This window comes from Artemia sp. Qi Xiang Cuo, chromosome 8 (assembly GCF_049724085.1).
Source record: "Artemia sp. Qi Xiang Cuo chromosome 8, ASM4972408v1, whole genome shotgun sequence".
NCBI classification, from domain to species: Eukaryota; Metazoa; Arthropoda; class Branchiopoda; order Anostraca; family Artemiidae; genus Artemia; species Artemia sp. Qi Xiang Cuo.
This window is the reverse complement of record NC_142801.1, coordinates 21,795,926-21,816,351: the sequence shown is the minus strand read 5'-3', so window position 1 is coordinate 21,816,351 and position 20,426 is coordinate 21,795,926. Positions and strand designations below refer to the sequence as shown.

Here is a 20,426-nt window from a genome sequence, read left to right as displayed (position 1 = left end):
AGGCACCTCAACCTTTCGTTCATTATAGCCCTAGAGAACGGTATTGAACCACATTTTTCGTAAAGCTTATTGTTTGAAATACGGTCAGTCAGCCGGGTACCCAGAACAATCCTTAAGAAATTTCTCTGGAAAACATCTAGCAAATATTCATCCGCTCTTCGGAGCGTCCATGCTTCAGAGCCATATTTGACCACTGTCATCACTGTAGCTTCTAATATTCTAATCTTGGTTTGCAAACTTATCTCCCTATTCTTAAAAACTTTTTTAACTGTGAAAAACACCCTGAGGCTTGGCTATTGTACTTTTAACATCTTTACTGCTCCCACCATCTTTACTAATAATACTACCAAGGTAAGTGAAGCTGCCCACAGGATCAGTCTTTTAATTACCCAACGTCACCTTTTCATGTTCACTTATTCCTAGCCTTAGTGACTTAGTCTTCTTAACATTAATTGTCAAACCTATTCTAGCACCCTGAACTCGCAAAACCTCTATAACTTCATTCATTTTGATCGCACTTTCATCTAGGATGCTTAGATCGTCAATATAATTTAAGTCCTGGATAGATTTTCCTCTCAATTCGATTCCGTGGTCTCCCATTGCCTTCCCTGTAACGCTTACGACAAAGTCCAACACAACTATCCATATTAAAGTGGGATAAAACACAATCATGCTAAACTCCTAATTTAATACCAAACTAGCTACTAACTTCATTTCCTACCCTAACCACAACGGTGTTATTCTCGTACATAGCACTAATCACTTTAATGTATTTGTCTGGTATACCACACAAGGATAAAACCTTTGCTAAAGCTCTTCTATCAACAGAATCGAACGCTTGCTAGTAATCTATAAAAATGAGGACCAAAGGTGTTTGAAAACTCAGGCACTTCTCAATTATTAGCCTAAGAGTGAAAATTTGGTCGACCCATCCTCTACCTTTTCTAAAACCGCAATATTCTTCTCTTAAAACTTTGTCTACGGCATCTCTCAGTCTAAAATGTATCATATTACTAAGTAATTTACTATCTACAGAGACCAGACTAATGCCTCGATAATTACCACGCTCGCTTTCATCACCTTTCTTATAAAGTGGCTTAATTAACGTTTTCCTAAAATCGTTAGGTACTTTCTTCTCTTTCAAAAATCATATTCATAATCTTCAGTAACTTATTTCTTACCTCAGAGCCACCATATTTAAGCAACTCATTTACCACCCTATCAACACCAGGAGCCTTATTATATTCTAATCCTTTTAGTACTGTCGCTAATTCCTCCTCACAAAACAAATCTTCCTTCACATCCAAGGTATCACAAACTTTTTCATTTTCCTCTATATCTTTTCCCGCAACTCTATCTCGGTTAAGCAAATTCTCAAAATGTTCGGCCCATCTCTCGTTAGTTTTCTGCTTATCTTTAATCGCGGCCCCATTCCTATCTTTAACTTAGCCAAGTCCGGATTGACTACTCCCTCTCAATCTTTTAACATGCCAGTACAATATTTTACTATTATGTCGTCTAGCTGCATCTTCCAGATACTCGGTTCATATTTTACATTTAACACAGTTCATATTTTAATGCTTTCTCCACTTTCTTTACATTCCTTTTGTTTTCATATGATCTATCACTCGGATAATTCTTGTACAAGTCCTTTATCCTTTCTATTAAACATAAAGCTTTTTCACTAATATTCTTGGCTGCAGCTTTCTTCCCTAAGACACCTTCAGCAACTTCACAAATTATTTTTCTAAAATTATTCCAACCATCTTCCACATTATCAAATTTTAAACTCTCAAGTTTTGTATTCAACATCATGATATGGCTTGGTAGAATAAATTTGAAATGTATAAAGAACGGACCTGCAAATCCGGCTTAAGACTTACACTTACTTGTAGTGCGAGAAGCAGCTCTCTGGATTTCTTTGACTTCTGGGACATCAGATATCGAGACTTGAAAGATCTTAGTTTCTTGCTTGACAATGTCTCCAAAATTATTTGGTGAGTCTGACTTGATTTCTTCTGGTTCTGGAGAAATTTGAGAAGAATTGCTCTACAAAAAGAAAAATGTTTATTCACCTGTTTTACCATAAGCCCTGATTTTTTGCAGAATTCAAAGACGAATGCAATTCAAAAAGTTTCTAGATCAACAGAAGCAAAACTAAAGCCGAAATATCTGATCCACTAAAACGAAATTTTGTTTACCCAGCTTTCAAGTTTTTGCTTGTTTCATCAGCCTCAGTCCTAGGAGTTAATTTCGATGTGCTAAGGTTCTACTTCTAGGTTCAGTAAGTTAGCAGAGCACCTCGTTGCAATGCGACGCTTAATTTCAATGTACTGTTTGGGTGCCTCTGAAAATCAGATTATAACGACATAATTAACGTATGCAGGATCTACTTTCACCATATTCATGTACCGTGTAGAAGCCTCAGATTCATATTGTTAAATATCCAAATATTAGGAGTCCAGAAAAGGGGTCCTTCCATTTGGATCCCTCAATCAAAACAAACCCATCCATCCATCAACAAACTCATCTTTCCACCACTCTATCAAATCAAACTGCCCCCCTCCCAGTGTGAAGCAGTCCAAAAAAGAACACTTAAAGTCATCATTGGAGAAAAATTGGTTGGTGACAAGGTGCTCTTGAGTCTGCCCAGCCATACCCTACTCTTCAGGTTGATATTTCGACGGTTGTTATGCCAATAATCCATTCATTTGCTTTTTCCCAAATTCATCCTAATAATCCCGATTTCATCTCTTTTTATTCTTCCTCATATTTTTATCTATTTTATTACGAGTCCGAACTTACCAGATTCACCTTTATCAGATGGTGATTTTAAACTTTTTATATTAATCACTAGAACAGAAAACCACCTGTCCTATATTCTATTAGTCCTAATATGTCCTATTAGTATTTTGCGTATGTTCGGGGGCTCTTTGAATCAAGTTGTGGGGACAGTTCATCCCTCCTCTCCTCCTAGAAAGAGCAAAAAGTCCCGAAGTCCCTAAAAGCGCCATTAAAATCATTCTTGGTGAAAAATGTGTTGACGATAAAAACAAGTCTGCTCTTGAGTCTTGAGTCTAGCCTGAAACGCTTAGAGATTACCGGTTTCAGTTGATATTGTGTTTTGCCAATTGCTTGTCCCAAGTATTAGCATGGTTTTACCTCCTGGTGCGAGCTCAGCAGCCAACACCAGAGAGAAGAGTACATTAGTGCCGGTACCTTTCAGAACTGACTGGTCTAAAAATTCATACGTGCCATTTTTTACTAGTGCTTTAATTAAAATATCCTAGGATTGTTAAAAACAATATTGCTTTTATTAAAATATCCTATGATTGTTAAACAAAGATTTTAAAAAACAAATTTTTAACTGTTTTTAAAAAACAGATTTAAAAAAAAAGATTTTTCAAACAGAGTTTTAAAAACAGCGCCATTAGGTTTTCATTTTTTTTTTTTAAGACTACGAAACCTTATTTTCGAATTACATAATTGAATTATTCTAAAACAATCTTCGGTGCATTGGGGTCCCAAATCACAAGCACTGGACAAATTTACTAACTAAAAGGCAGCGAAAGACTAGAAATATTTTCTTTGACTGTTGCTGAAGGTGTTTTATATCCTCCTGTTATTATAAATGATTCACCTCTCCTGCTGTCTAATGCAATTAAAATTACAGGAAATGTAATTAAGTTACGCTTCCGCTCCTGTCAAAATTTACAGGCAAGCAAAAACACACGTAAAAACATAATTCAAGTAAAAACATATGTAAAAATCATGGTTCGGATTGCGCAGATTTCTAAGCTAATTTTGCCACGCAGTGCTAATTATTTAAAAAATAAATGTATTCCATAGCACAACCAAAAATATGCTGGAAAACCAAAGAAAAATTGGAAACCTTCATTTTTTTACAGGGTAACTGAACCGAAGAAAAGCCTGCCTTTTTTGGTTGTTGAAACGTTTGTTAGTAGGTCAGTTAAGCTGCTTTCACACCATGTGCGTAATTTTCTAAGCTAAGTAGTTATGACGCTGTTTTAAGCATGACCTTTCATCCTTAAATAAATCCTTTCACAGTAGGCCGAAGGAAGAACCCACCAGACATGACAATCGACGTCTAAGATCATCACAATCGTCATAAGCAAGTTACTCAAAAATTAGAAAACGTGGAATAGAAAGGGAGATTCAAGCTCTTATCAAGGGTGAAAGGCTTTTTTGAAAAGATTATCAATTTGTTTCAGAATTTATTAATTTTTATCCAGAAATTCTGTTTTATTGATGCTATGTTGAACTTCTTCATAACGAATCATAAACTATTGAAGCGTAAAATTCTAAGCAAAGGTCGAGTCCCCTGGCCATATCTAGGTTAACAGTAAAATTTTCTCCATAAGCTTGCACAACGTAATGCAAGTTTTAAGTCATGCTACTTTTGAAAGGTTTTATGGTATAACCTAGCATAAGAAATTACGTATGCAGCGTGAAAACCGCATAAGTCCAAACTATTATTATAGCAAAGCCGTTACGAACAACATTGGGAATGATTCAGTTGGACTTAACAGATGAAAAATGGCGCTATGTCGGAATGATTGTACCATCATAATTATATTTCACCTATTTAGTGGTTTGCATTGTGACTGGAAATGCATCTGAAATAGGCTAGACAGGCATTAGTGTAGGGATTGGTGTGTTTGAGGGGTGGGGGAAGACTGTTCAAAAGTAAAAACTGTTGAATTTTGGGCTCATTGTAGAAACAAAAACACATGTAGTGTATAAAAGAAGGGTTCAGAAACCGTCCTAAGTTTAACTTGTTTTCTTGATTGAAAAATAGAAACAAAAAGCAATATCTTCATTCAAAGATAAATCTTAAAAAAATACATAATTACAGTTATATATGTACAAAAGACACCCTTTTCACCCTTTTTGATTTTATTTTTCATTTTGTTAGTTTGTTTCCTCTCTGAGTCTCATTTTTCATGTATAGCCAGTGTGGTCTAAGAATGTATTTACAAAAGACATACTATTGAGATCTATAAATGCAAACGTCCTTTTTCCTTCGTCCGTCTCAAGATGTAAGGATATTTGCGTCTTTGGGTCCCAAAGAAAAATATCCAAAAATTTAGTCTAAAACATGATTTTGAGACACTCATTTTCCCCAGAAGCTTCTGCCCTCTCTCCCCTTCAAAATAAATTATCTCCATCAAAAGGTGCTACATAAACAGATTCAATTGAAGAATTTGTGTTCCAAGTTTTTCAAACCTGTTTGACATTTTGCATTGTTGGCATTTTACATACTGTAACAGAAAGCCTTAAGTTAAGCTAATATGAAAGGTCGGCGTAGTGTGAAAGGACCATGAAGTACCCTATACTGGATAGATAATTTCATTCATATCGATTAATATATGACTCCGGAAAACTCCGGAGGGACTTCATTAGTATGACTTTGTCAGCAACACCAACCTCCTGCCCCGCATGATGAAGGCTCAATTCTCCTTGCAAGTTGCGCAAGGTACACTGAGATGGTACAGCCACCTTCTCCGAATGTCACAAGAAACCCGTTGTTGAATCGTACATGATTTTGACCCTGTGGTCGCTGGATGGAAATGACCACGTGGTCGCCCAAGAGCAAGATGCTCCGACAGTCTACATCATTTTCTAAGAAAGGGAAGCTTAAGACCTTGAGATGCACCAACGGCAGCTCAAGACCGAGCTTACTGGAGAAGGACAGTCTCTGCCCTCTTGACGCTGGCGCCAAGTCAGCAGGAGAATTAAGTCAAAGTAAAGTAAGCCAATTTAGTGCATTACACTACTTTAGTGTTACTGGTTTATATTAGTATTATAATTCTTGTTATTTTTGTCCGTTCGTTGTAATTACTTTTTTGGACCTTTTGTATATTTATGTTGTTGTTTTTTGTTGTTGTTTTTTTTTTTTTAGTATCGTATTGATTTTCTATTTTGAAGAAAAATGCAGCTTGACTTACGCAGAAAATGAATAAAATAAATAATGCCAAGGTAACATTATAGTTACTCTTCAAAAAGATATACGCAGTATATCTGCAGTATATGCAGTATATTTGTGTGTGGAGGGAGTGGTTGATAGTCCTCGGTTAATATAGGTTCCGTTGATTTTATCCTTAATCTTCTCCTTAGTCGGTGGTTTTACTCGTTCAGAACACAAAAAGTGTATTAAAATGATGATACAACTTTTTCGGGTAAAACAATTAACAACACAGAGTTTTTTACTCGACTTTTTTAAATTTTCGAAATGTATGTACACATTTATACTCAAATCATTGCCTTAATTTGAGGCAAAGAGGGTAATTGCTCTTATGAAGTGTCTAAAGGCCCTTTTTTGAAAGTGTTCATTTTGGAATTTTTTAACTAAAAAACGCTGTAAAACGAATAAAATCAGATTTTATAAGATGCCAAATTAAAAATGAACAGAGATTACCACAAATTTGGTGTTAGCATCACCCTCACCGGCCCCCACCCCAAAAAAGTTAGGCGACTTTATATGTTTTTCTTTATCTCTCCGTGGTCGCTCTTTTGTCTGATTCTGTTTTTTGGTTTGGATTTTGTCCCTGAAATTACCAATGTTTTCCCACCAATTAATTTCTTTTTGTTACTAAGGACTTAGCTAATACGACACGTTCTAAAGAACTTAAATGGTACAAAATTTATTGGACTGATAGCTAAAGATTTTTATTATTGTTGGTGCAAGGAGGCCCAAGTCACAGAAACATATTTCTGAGCATTAAGATAACTTATTTGAACTTCAATTATTTCCTCGTTTTGGTTCTACAAGAGGTCTAGATATTTCATTTTCAAAGGGAAAACAAATCGAATTTATATTATTTTTATTTTGGTTTGACAAAAGAAGTACTTGGATAAAGATAAAGGAGGTGGAAAAAGGATAAAGATCAAATATAAATTGGACATGGAAAGAGGTACAAAAGGATAAAGATCCTCCAGAGTCATTGCTGGACGTCCAACCAACGTTTCAGTTGCTGGTTGTTATTTTTCTACAGGGAAAAGTAGCAAGCTTGTTGACAGACCGACAAACCTTGCTGGGGCGGGATCGAACCCCGGGCCCCGTATTGCCAAGCAGAGCTTCAATCCACTGTGCTAAAACAAGGTAAGAGGTACTTACCGTGTAGGATTTTCCTTCTGGAGATGGCGATGCCCTTATAACTGCCGTTCTTGGAATTGGTTTAAATGTTGGGCTGGCTTCTGGACTAGGTCTGGCTGATCCAGTCCCAGTTGCTGTTGAAACAGTGGACGTCACTAAAATTACGGCAAAATGTAGAGAAGAAGAAGAAAAGTATTGAATGTTTTGCGCTAAGACGTACTGCATTTCTGTACCTTTAGTGGTTAATTTTTATAACCAACTGTATTGCTTTAACTAAATAGTTTTTGAACATCAACAATTAAATTCGGTGCAAAATATCTAAATGTACTAAGTTACGAGGGGACGGAGATTTAGACGACACAGACGCTATTTTATGCTCTTTAATCATGTATACGATTCTGATTTCAAGAAGGTGTAAGATGCACTAAAATGTACTTACATCTTGAAACAGGCTATTTGCAAAATTTAGTCCCATTAACCAAGGGGTGTAAACATTATGTCCACCTGGAGGTAAATTAATTATCTTTCCGGGCGATTTGGAATTACAATGGCTATCTTAAAATTTTGATCTGATGTCATGTGGAACCGTCGGGGAGCTTCGGGACAGGAAGAGCAGTTGGGATCCCTCTGGTCAAAATATAGATTATTTTGATGGACTTTGTCTTAAGGAGCACAGGAAAGGCAATGGGAGACCACGCAATCAAATAGGGAGGAAAAAGTCTCCTGGACTTAGATTATGCTGATGATTTGAGCATCCTAAATGAAAGTGTGAGCAACATTAATGAAGTTTTAGAGGTTCTGCGAGCTCATGGTGCTAAAATAGGGTTTAGAATTAATGTTAAGAAGACTAAGTCACTAAGGCTAGGAATAAGTGAAGATGAAAAGGTGAAGTTGGGTAATGAAAAGAATGATCAGGTGGACAGCTTCACTTACCTTGGTAGTATTATTAGTAAAGAGGGTGGGAGCACTGAAGATGTCAAAAGTAGAATATCCAAGGCTCAGGGTGTTTTTTCACATTTAAAAAAAGTTTGGAAGAATAGAAAGATAAGTCTGCAAACCAAGATTAGAATATTAGAAGCTACAGTGATGACAGTGGTCAAATATGGCTCTGAAGCATGGGCGCTCCGAAAAGCGGATGAAGATTTGCTAGATTTTTTCCAGATAAATCGCTTAAGGATTGTTCTGGGTACCCGGCTGACTGAGCGTATTTCAAACAATAGGCTGATACGAAAAATGGGATTCAATACCACTCTCTAGGGCTATAATGAAAGAAAGGTTTAGGTGGCCAGGGCATGTTGTGCGGATGAAGGATGACAGATTGCCGAAGATTTTTCTTTTCGGCCAACCGTCTAAGGCTAAACGGATAGCAGGTCGTCCTGGTCTGGGGTGGGAGGACGTCACAATGAAAGATTTAAAGGAAATGGGAACTTCATGGGCGGGTGTAAAAAGGGAGGTGTTGAATTGATTGGGATGGAGGAGGAGCGTGCGTAGCTGTGTTGGTTTCAGTATATATATATATATATATATATATATATATATATATATATATATATATATATATATATATATATATATATATATATATATATATATATATTATAAACGAGCAATAATCGTGTATGTATTTTTTCTCGAAAATGGCTCGATATATTTTCGCAAAAATTGGCATCCTGAGATATTTCGGCCTGAAAAAAAACGATCTAGAAAGGTCAGAAGTTTGACAAAATTCATAAAGAGCCATAATTTTAGAAAAAAAAAATAATGTGAGTGTCGTCATTTTTATACATCAATATTGCAATGACGTTGTCACGCTTGTCACACTTATATGGAAAAATTGAAGATTTTCATGCATTGAGATTTTCTTTCTGTAAATTATGTATTTGAGGATGACAAACCCCCCAGAACCCCCAGGGCAAAGGTTGTAAGTTATGCCCTGGGGGCATATAAGGTTTTAATAGATAGCGTTGTCGTAGAAACTTCAAAAGCGGCTCATTCAAACACATCCAATCAGAATTTTGAGATAGCCATTTTGTTCAACGTAGTTAAAAGGTCCGGAAATTATGTCTTTGAGTATGAAACTCCCCCCACAGCCCTCTGGGCAAGGATTGTAAGTTTTTCCCTGGGGGCATATAAGATATTTATAGAAAGTGTTGTCGTAGAAACTTCAAAAAGGGCTCATTCAGTTGGAAATTGAAAGAGCTAGTGTCCTTTTTATAGTCGAAAGTGATTGGAGGGCAACTAACCCCCTCTCTCAGGCCCAAAATTTCCCCAAATACATCCAATAAAAATTTTGAGATAGCCATTTTTTTCAACGTAGTTGAAAGTTCTTGAAATTAGATTTTAGAGGATGAAAGCCCCCCAAGCCCTTAGGACAAGAGTTGTAAGTTATGCCCTGGGGGCATATAAGGTTTTGATAGAAAGTATTGTCGTAGAAACTTCAAAAGGGATCATTCGATTGGAAATTGAAAGGGCAAGTGCCTTTTTTCAAGTTGGAAGTGATTGGAGAGCAACTAACGCCCCTCTCTTGCCCACCATTTCCCCAAACACATCCAATCAAAATTTTGAGTTAGCAATTTTTTCCAACTTAGTTTAAAGTTCTGGAAATTAGGTCTTTGAGGATGACAGCCGTCTCACAGCCCTCAGGGCAAGGGTTGTAATGTATGCGCTGGGGGCATATAAGATGTTTATAGAAAGCATTATCGTAGAAACTCAAAAAGGGCTCATTCGATTAAAAAAAAAAAGTCCAAAAGGAAAGTCCAAAGAACAAAAATTTCGAATTATGACAAATGACGATTCGATATTTTGACAAAGGGATTACAGCAATTCAAAAACCTTAAAAAAGAAAACCAAAAGTTTCAAGATTAGCACATATCGCTCTTGGAAATCGGACTACCTTTAATAATCGAACATTTTTGAAAAGACATGAAAGAAAAGACATTAAATTGGTTAAAGAGTAAAAAACTAGTAATTGCAAAAATATTGATATATATTTTAACAAGATATTACAACAATTAAAAAACCTTGAAAAAGAAAAAACCTTTTTGAACGCAACCAGTTATATAATGTCAGTAGGAAGGCCCCAAAAATGAATATTTGCAATTATTACAAATGATAATTCTCTATTTTGACAAGTCATTACAACAATTCAAAAACCTTAAAAAAGAAAACCGAAAGTTTGAAGCTTAGTACAGATTGTTCTTAAAAATCGATCTAGCTTCAATAATCAAGTATCTTTGAACAGACATCAGTATGAAAAGACATTAAATTGCTTAAAGACCAAAAAACTGGCAATTGCAAACATATTTATACATATTTTAAAAAGGGATTACAACAATTCAAAAATCTTAAAGAGGAAAACCAAAAGTTTATAAAATGTGTTTATAAGAGTGATAAGATATGAAAATGGACAACCCGGACCATCAATTGCGACAACACCAATATGGGCAGCTAAAGCAAAGGCCATTGCTAAATTATTTGAAGTAATCCAAAAACGTTTCAAAAATGAAAATGAAGAGCAAAGATACGGGCGTTAGAAGATATGAAAAAACGACAATTAGAGAGTTTCAAAATGAAATGAAGAGCAAATACACATGCGGTTAGAAGACATGCGACACCGAACAAGTGAGCGAGTCAAAAATGAAAATGAAGAGCAACGCGGTTAAAAGAGAAGCGGCAGCATGCCAAATTAAAATGAAGAGCAAAGACACACATGGTTAGAAGACATGTGACACCGAAAAAGTGGGCGAGTCAAAAATGAAAACGAAGAGTAAAGCCACACGCGGTTAAAAGAAAAGTGGCGGCGTGTCAAAAATGCAAATGAAGAGCAAAGACACACGCGGTTAGAAGACATGCGACACCGAGCTTTTGAGCGAGTCAAAAATGAAAATGAAGGACAAATACGCACACGGTTAGAAGAACAGTGGTGGCATGTCAAAAATTAAAATGAAGAGCAAATACACATGCGGTTAGAAGAACAGTGGCGGCATGCCAAAAATGAAAATGAAGAGCAAAGACACATGCGGCTAAAAGACATGCGACACTGAACATGTGAGCAAATCAAAAATGAAAATGAAAAGCAAAGACACGCGGGGCTAGAAGACATGCAACACAAGACATGTAAGCGAGTCAATGAAAATCAACCTGGACAGCGAGAATCAAAACGTGTAAAAACTGAAAATGATAGCATTGATAGTTAGATTTGGGATTTTGACATAGATAGGGTCATCAATACCTACCATACCTTTGAAATCAAAACCTGCTGGACTAGATAAATCGTTGGAAGAAAAAGTCGTTTTTGTCCCACCACCTGAACAATTAGAAGAAACAAAGGTTCGACGATATTTCTTTCATAATGACAAACGGCAAGCTTAGACAAAAATTAAAGGTTCAATAAAAAAACGTAATTTATCAAAGGCACTTCTTCTAATTTAAGGTCCATTTGGACGTCAAGAAAAGGCTCAAATTGTCTGTTTTTAGAACACAAGCGACAATGAGAATCCATATATAGAAGCCTGCCACGTGGCGAGTGCCGGGTCTCGGCGGCGAAGCCACTGGGCTCCCGGCACTATATATATATATATATATATATATATATATATATATATATATATATATATATATATATATATATATAAAAATATATATATATATATATATATATATATATATATATATATATATATATATATATATATATATATATATATATATATATATATATATATATATATATATATATATATATATATATATATATATATATATATGTATGTATGTAGCCTATACATGGAAAAATTAAATTTCAAAATCTTAATATGTCATTTTCAGTACAAGTTAATTATAAGGCAGATTACCAATTAGCCTACAAATTTTACATATAAATATATTTGCATAACCAAACAAAAATGACTTCCTGTACATTTCACATTTGAGATAACTTAAATAATTCCCAAAAATTTTAAAATAAGTATTTTTTTTAATTATTTATCACAGCTAACTATAATTGGTAGAAGCTAATGGTAGGGAGGGCTACTCGTCGCTGTTTTTTAATAAAAAAATATATATTAATAGATAAATAAAACTTTATTCTCTAAAATGAATTAGGAGAAATAATTTTCAGTACATTATATGTACTTACATGTATACATACACTACAGCGTTGTTAAAAAGATGAACACACTTTTAATAATCAGTAAAAGAATGAATTCCTAGATAATTCATTTTTGGGACATGCCAATTATGGGAATGCTCATTCTGGAAATATTTAAAGATATATAATTCTGTCAGATATTTAAATGCAAATGATTTTATAAACATTTTATTTTTCTTACAACTAATTATGGGAGTGCTTACTTGTTCCTGAAGTGGTTGATTTTGTGTAAACATCTGTTAGTGCAGTAGTACTCGAGTCTTCATTTCTAAAGTCGGATGCATCTTCAACCTTGAATCCAGGGTTACTGTAGTCCCTCTTGCGTAGACTGAGATTACAAAGCATCAAATTACAATAGGCTGTACAACTAAATAGAAGAAAGGAAAGGAAAATATAAGAGAAACTGCATAGGAATAACAAGCAAGAAATAGAAACAGTGAGAAAGTAGTATTTGTGACTTGAGAGTTAAATTATTCTATTTCGTAAGAAGCTGAAATTTTAGAGGTCTTCTGCTATTTAGCATAATTTTTTCAATCTTCCAAACGGTCTGTGCAGGAACTCTGAACTAGCCTCTCTTGTTTAGCAACAGAAATGTCTCTTTTATTCTAATCGATACGCTAGAAATTTCCTGAGAGCGAAATTAGCCTACAAGTGAACTTATCCTATTCCACTTATTCGTTTTCACTACCCTTAAAGGCCGAATAAAAAATTCAACTGATACAATTATATTAATTGGACTATCGAACGTTCGAAAGGAACTATGGAACGCTTGAAAATTCGAGTAGAAGGGAAAAATTTGAAATTTTGAGCAGAAGGAGAATCTCGCTTTCTGGTCACAATTCACTAAATTTTCGGATCGAAGTCAGCAAGAGCCCAGGGCTCAATTAAAAAAAAAAACTCTATTAGCGAGGAAAGGGGTGGAAAAAAGATGGACAAGAAATTATCCTACACCACTTATTTGTTTTCACTGCCATTAATGGGCAAATAAAATTAAACCGGTACGATTTTACTAACTGGATTATGAAATGTTCGAAAAGTAACTATGAGTAGAGATGACCCTAAAGGTCCGAACGGGACTCCTTATATGGGCATAGAATACTGACGGGACTCCATATATGGGACATAGAGTCCTTAGGGAGAACACGTGGTTAATGGGGTCAATGACCTAAATTTCAAAGTGTGTCAACAACAACAACATCGACCTTGACATTCGCTGAGAGCGTGCACTTACAACAACAACAACATCGACCTTGGAACACCTGTGCTGTCGACCTCAATTCACCTATCGTGAATCAATAATTCCCCCTTAGAAACAACAAATTAATTTCCCCTTTCTTAACAGATCAATCAACCAATGACATCATCTGTCAGACTTTAAAAATTTTCGCATAGAAACGATTCTCCAGGAATAGATCCAAGTCATTAATGTCTTTGCCTCGGAAACAACTCTTTTGGTCGAACTCCAAAGGATATTAATAGTCAAAGGCCATGGAAACAATTCTCCAAGAAACATCTTAGCGATGAATTGTTTTAGCGCGGGAATCAGGTTTCTTATTAATTTGAAATGCATTAGCTCAGAGATGCCAAAAACAAAAGGAACACGCTGAATTACGTTTAGGGATTATTTGGGCGAAACTGTTTTAGACAGGTTATGGAACTATTTCGGCGAAACAGTTAGAGACATTTTAAAAGATGATTTTTGAAGAGATTTTAGAAGAGAATTTAATGGTGAAACTCTGTGGTCGTTATAATACACAAGTTTCATTTGAACATTGTTGTGAGGTCCTCTAACCCAACCCCAAAGGGTTCCAATCCTCCTACCCCAACCCCGAAGGAATCCCCCGGTCCTCAAAGGGCCCCCAAGCTCCCAAAGGGCCACCGGCCCCCCCAAAGGCCCACCCAGACCCCCAAAGGCCATCTCCGGGCCCCCCAAAGGCCCGTCGAGCTCCCAAAGGACCAACGGGGTCCCAAAGGCCCTCCACCGGTCCCCAAATGTCCCCCAGGCCCCCAACTGCCCCCCGGACCCCCAAAGGCCCTCCCTGTGCCCCAAAGGCCCTCCCTGTGCCCCAAAGGCCCTCCCCCGGCCCCCAAAGGTCCCCCGGACCAGAGAAGCGCCGCCGGGATGCGCCTTGGGCCAGGAAAGTGCCGCAGGATGCGCCGCAGGGATGCGCCGCGGGGTCAGGAAAGCGCCGCAGGGGATGCGCCGCAGGGGATGCGCCGCAGGGAGGCACCGCAGGAAAGCCGCCGCAGGGATGCGCCGCAAAAAAAAAAGTAAACTAAAAAGTAAAAATTTCGAAATGTTATCCCCCAAACGCCCTCCTCAGACCCCCAAAGGCCCTCCCCGGGTCCTCAAAGGTCCCCCGGGCTCCCAAAGGGCCAACCGGCCCCCAAGGGTCCCCCGGGCCCCAAAGGTCCTCCCCGGTCCCCAACGGTCCACTGGGCGCCCAAAGGCCCTCCCCCGGACCCCAAAGGTCCCCCGGGCTCCCAAAAGACCACTCAATCCTCAAGGGCCCCCGGATCCCCAAACACTCTCCCTGGGCCCCAAAGGTCCCCCCCGGTCCCCATACATGCACACAAAAACTTACACACACACAAAAACTTACACACACACACAAAAACTTACACACACACACAAAAACTTACACACACACACAAAAACTTACACACATACGCCAAAATTTACACACACACACAAAAACTTACACACAAACACACACACACAAACTTACACATGCACACGAAAACTTACATGCAGACAAAAACTTACATGCACACAAAAACTTACACACACACACACACAAAACTTACACACACACACACACGAAAACTCACACACACACGTCAAAACTTACACACACACAAAAAATTACACACACACACACACACAAAAACTTACACATGAACACAAAAAAAACTCACACACACAAACGCACCCAAAAACTTACACACACACAAAACTTACACACACACACACTAAAACTCACACACACACGCCAAAACTTAAACACAAAAAAACTTACACACACACACACACACACAAACTAATACACACACAAACAAAAAAAAATAACACACACAAAAACTCACACACACACACACACACACAAACTCTCACACACACACACAAAACTTACATCCACACAAAAGCTTAGACACACAAAAACTTACACACACACACACAAAAACTTAGACCCACACGCAAAAAGTTAGGTGTATGATTAGGTTAGGTTAGATTAAGTTAGTTTAGGTTAAGTTAGGTTAGGCTAGGATAGCCTACGTACGCCCGCGTACGTAGGCTAACCTAACCTAACTTAACCTAACCTAACTTAATCTAACCTAACCTAACCAAATCATACACCTAACTTTTTGCTTGTCTCTCACCTAACCTAAGCTAACCTAAGTGAAGTGTACGTGGGCTAACCTAACCTAACTTAACCTAACCTAACTTAATCTAGCCTAACCTAACCTAACCATACTCGCCGGAAAAGGTTAGGTGTCGTCTCTTTGTGTGTGTTGTCCCTGTGTGTTAGTCGTCTCTCTCTGTATGTGTGTGCGCACGTAACCTCGTCTAATGTGAATTTCAACCATTCAGGCTGGTGGACTAAGACCCCAATTCTGAGCTAGTGAATTTCCACCATTCAGACTGGTGGACTAAGACCCTAATTCTGAGCTAGTGAATTTCGACCATTCAGGCTGGTGGACTGAGACCCCAATATTGAGCTAGTGGATTTCCACCATTCAGGCTGGTGGACTAATCCCATTTTTGATATGCATAATGAGTTTTATATTGTAATCATACAATAAATTTGTTTCTGCAATTTTTATTTTCTCCTACTAGATATGTATAGAATAAGGATACCAATAGAGACTTCTGTACATGAATAGTTCAGTTTGAATGGATCACCATATATAGTTTTCGTGTGCATGTGTAAGTTTGTGTGTGTGTGTGTGTGTGTGTAAGTTTTTGTGTGTGTGTGTAAGTTTTGGAATGTGTGTGTGTAAGTTTTCGTGTGTATGCGTAAGTTTTCGTGTGTGTGTGTGTGTAAGTTTTTGTGTGTGTGTGTAAGTTTTTGTGAGTGTGTGTAAGTTTTTGTGTGTGCGTATGTTTTCGTGTGTGTGTGTAAGTTTTTGTGTGTGTAAGTTTTTGAGTGTGTGTGTAAGTTTTTGTGTGTGTGTGTGTAAGTTTTTGCGTGTGTGTGTTATTGTTTGTGTGTGTGTGTGTGTAATTGTTTGTGTGTCTTAGCTTTTGTGTGTGTTAGTTTTGTCGTGTGTGTTTTAGTTTTTGTGTGTGTGTGTATATTTTTTTGTGTGCATTTTTGTTTTCGTGTTCTTGTGTTTGTTTTTGTGTGTGTGTGCGTGTGTGTGTGTGTGTGTAAGTTTGTGTGTGTGTGTGCAAGTTTTGGCGTGTGTGTGTAAGTTTTCATGTGTGTGTGTGTAAGTTTTTGTGTGTGTGTGTAATTTTTTGTGGGTGTGTGTAAGTTTGTGTGTTTGTGTATGTTTTTGTGTTAATTTAAGTTTTTGTGTGCATGTAAGTTTTTTCGTTTGTGTGTTAGTTTTTGTTTGTGTTTGTAAGTTTTTGTGTGTCTAATCTATTGATTGTGTATATAAGTTTTTTTTGTGTCTGTGTTAGTTTGTGTGTGTGTGTATGTGTGTGTGTGTAAGTTTTTGTGTGTGCAAGTTTTTTGTGTGTGTGTGTGTTTGTTTGTGTGTGTGTGGGTTTGTGTGTGTAAGTTTGTGTGTGTGTTATGTTTTGCTTGCGTGTGTAATTTTTAGGGTGTGTGTGTGTAAGTTTTGTGTGTGTGTATGTGTAAGTTTTTGTGCGTGTGTGTGTGTGAGTTTTTTGTGTTTTCATGTGTTAGTTTTTGTGTGTGTGTATGTGTGTGTGCGTGTAAGTTTTTGTGTGTGTAAGTTTTTGCGTGTGTGTGTAAGTTTTCGTGTGTGTGTGTGTGTGTGTGTAAGTTCTTGTGTGTGTGTAAGTTTTTGTGTGCATGTAAGTTTTCGTGCGCATGTGTAAGTTTTGTGTGTGTGTGTGTGTGTGTAAGTTTGTGTGTGTGTGTGTGTGTGTTTTTTTTTTTTAGTGTGTGTGTTATTAATATTGTTTTTGTGTTTAATTTTTCTTGTTCTTGTGTTATTTTGTTTGTTTGTTATTTTTGTAGTTTTTGTGGTAGTTTTCGTGTGTGTTTGTGTTAGTTTTGTGTGTGTGTGTGTGTGTAAGTATTTGTGCGTGTGTGTGTGAGTTTTTTTGTGTTCATGTGTAAGTTTTTGTGTGTGTGTGTGTGTTTGTTTTTTTTTTTTTTTGTGTTTAATTTTTGGCTTGTGTGTGTATGTTTTAGTTTGTGTGTGTTTTTAAGTTGTTTGTGTGTGTGTGTGTGTGTAAGTTTTTGTATGCATGTAAGTTTTTTTGTGCATGTAAGTTTTCGTGTGCATTTGTAAGTTTTTTTTTGTGTGTGTGTGTGTGTAAGTTTTTGTGTGTTTAAGTTTTGGTGTGTGTGTGTAAGTTTTAGTGTGTGTGTGTGTAAGTTTTGTGTGTGTGTGTGTGTGTGTGTTTGTAATTTTTTGTGCTTTTTTGTTTGTTTTTTTTTTGTGTTCTTGTGTATGTTTTTTTTTGTGTGTGTGTGTGTGTTATTTTTTTTGTGTGTTTAAGTTTTGGAGTGTGTGTGTATGTTTTCGTGTGTGTGTGTGAGTTTTGTGTGTGTGTAAGTTTTGTGTGTGTGTAAGTTTTTGTGTGCATGTAAGTTTTTGTGTGCATGTAAGTTTTCGTGTGCATGTGTAAGTTTTTGTTTGTGTGTGTGTTTCATTTTGTGTGTGTGTGTGTGTAATTTTTGGTGAGTGTTTGTAAGTTTTTGTGTGTGTGTGTGTGTGTTTTTGTTTTTGGGTGTGTGTGTTAGTTTTCGTGTGTGTGTGTGTAAGTTTTCGTGTGCATGTGTTAGTTTTTGTGTGTGTGAGTTTTGTAGTATGTGTGTAAGTTTTCGTGTGTGTGTGTGTAAGTTTTGTGAGTGTGTGTGTGTGTAAGTTTTTGTGCGTGTGTGTGTGTGAGTTTTTTTTGTGTTCATGTGTAAGTTTTTGTGTGTGTGTGTGTGTGTGTGTGTAAGTTTTTGTGTGTGTGTAAGTTTTGGCGTGTGTGTGTGAGTTTTGGTGTGTTTGTGTGTGTAAGTTTTTGTGTGAATGTAAGTTTTTGTGTGCATGTAAGTTTTTGTGTGCATGTAAGTTTTCGTGTGCATGTGTAAGTTTTTGTGTGTTTGTGTGTGTGTCAGTTTTTGTGTGTGTATGTTTTTGAGTGTGTGTGTAAGTTTTGGTGTGTGTGTGTGTAAGTTTTGTGTGTGTGTGTGTGTGTGCAAGTTTTTGTGCGTGTGTGTGTGAGTTTTTTTTGTGTTCTTTCGTTTGTTTTTGTGTGTGTGTGTGTGTGTGTATTTTTTGGTGCGTGTGTTTGTTTTGGCGTGTGTGTGTGAGTTTTCTTGTGTGTGTGTGTGTGTAAGTTTTGTGTGTGTGTGCGTGTAAGTTTTTGTGTGAATGTAAGTTTTGGTGTGCATGTAAGTTTTCGTGTGCATGTGTAAGTTTTTGTGTGTGTGTGTGTAAGTTTGTGTGTGTGTGTGTGTAAGTTTTTGAGTGTGTGTGTAAGTTTTTGCGTGTGTGTGTAAGTTTTAATGTGTGTGTGTGTGTGTGTAATTTTTTGTGTGTGTGTGTAAGTTTTTGTGAGTGTGTGTAAGTTTTTGTGTGTGTGTAAGTTTTTGTGTGCATGTAAGTTTTTGTGTGCATGTAAGTTTTTGCGTGTGGGTCTAAGTTTTTGTGTGTGTGTGTTTAAGTTTTTTTGTGTCTAATCTTTTTTGTGTTGATTTAAGTTTTTTGTGTGTGTTTGTTAGTTTTTGTGTGTTTTTGTGTGTGTTATTTTTTGTGTGTGTTAGTTTTTTTGTGTGTGTGTGTATATAAGTTTGTGTGTGTGTGTGTTTGTGTGTAATTTTTTGTGTGTGTAATTTTTGGCGTTTGTGTGTGAGTTTTCGTGTGTGTGTGTGTAATTTTTGTGTGTGTGTGTGTGTGTGTATTATTTTTATAGTTTTTGATTTTGTTTTTTTGTTTTAATGTTTAATTTTTGTTTAGTGTTTGTGTGTGTATTTTTTTTTGTGTGTGTAAGTTTTGGCGTGTTTGTGTGAGTTTTAGTGTGTTTGTGTGTGTAAGTGTTTGTGTGTGTGTGTGTGTGTGTAAGTTTTGGCGTGTGTGTGTAAGTTTTGGCATGTGTGTGTGTGTGTGTAAGTTTTGGCGTGTGTGTGTAAGTTTTCGTGTGTGTGTGTGTAATTTTTGTGAGTGTGTGTGTGTGTAAGTTTTTGTGCGTTTGTGTGTGAGTTTTTTTTGTTCATGTGTAAGTTTGTGTGTGTGTGTGTGTGTGTGTAAGTTTTTGTGTGTGTGTAAGTTTTGGCGTGTGTGTGTGTAAGTTTTTGTGTGTTTGTGTGTGTAAGTTTTTGTGTGCATGTAAGTTTTTGTGTGCATGTAAGTTTTTGTGTGCATGTAAGTTTTCGCGTGCATGTGTTAGTTTTTGTGTGTGTGTGTGAGTGTGTGTTTGTTTTTGTGTGTGTTAGTTTTTGAGTGTGTTTTTTAGTGTTGGTGTTTGTTTGTGTTTTTTGTGTTTGTGTTTGTGTGGTTGCAAGTTTTGTGCGATTGTGTGTTTGTTTTTTTTTGTGTTCATGTGTAATTTTGTGTGTGTGTGTGTGTGTGTAATTTTATGTTTGCGTGTTAGTTTTTGCGTGTGTTTGTGAGTTTTAGTGTGTTTGTGTGTTTAAGTTTTGTGTGTTTGTGTGTGTGTAAGTTTTTGTGTGCATGTAAGTTTTTGTGTGCATGTAAGTTTTCGTGTGAATTTGTAAGTTTTTGTGTGTGTGTGTGTGTGTAAGTGTTTTTGAGTCTGTGTGTTTGTTTTTGCGTGTTTGTTTTAGTTTTTGCGTGTGTGTTTTTTTTTTTATGTGTGTGTGTGTTGTATTTTTTTTGTGTGTGTGTAAGTTTTTGTGCGTGTGTGTAAGTTTTTGTGTGTGTGTGTAAGTTTTTGTGTGCATGTAAGTTTTTGTGTGCATGTAAGTTTTTGCGTGTGGGTCTAAGTTTTTGTGTGTGTGTGTGTAAGTTTTTGTGTGTCTATGCTTTTGTTTGTGGATGTAAGTTTTTTGTGTGTGTGTGTAA

General features: G+C 36.8%; 1 protein-coding gene across 4 annotated transcripts in view; it reads right to left on the bottom strand.

The window, feature by feature from the left end:
- rsh (Rap GTPase activating protein radish) overlaps window positions 1–20,426 on the bottom strand; it is a 263,202-nt gene that overhangs the window by 203,606 nt on the left and 39,170 nt on the right. For 2 of the 4 annotated variants that reach the window (XM_089093289.1, XM_089093292.1), the window contains exons 5-7: window positions 12,470–12,633; window positions 7,139–7,272; window positions 1,884–2,049 (exon numbers count right to left, since the gene is read on the bottom strand). In XM_089093289.1, the coding sequence (XP_088949415.1) occupies window positions 1,884–2,049; window positions 7,139–7,272; window positions 12,470–12,633 (464 nt within the window). The remainder of the gene's footprint in view (window positions 1–1,883; window positions 2,050–7,138; window positions 7,273–12,469; window positions 12,634–20,426) is intronic. The other 2 variants (XM_089093290.1, XM_089093291.1) reach the window with 2 other exon arrangements.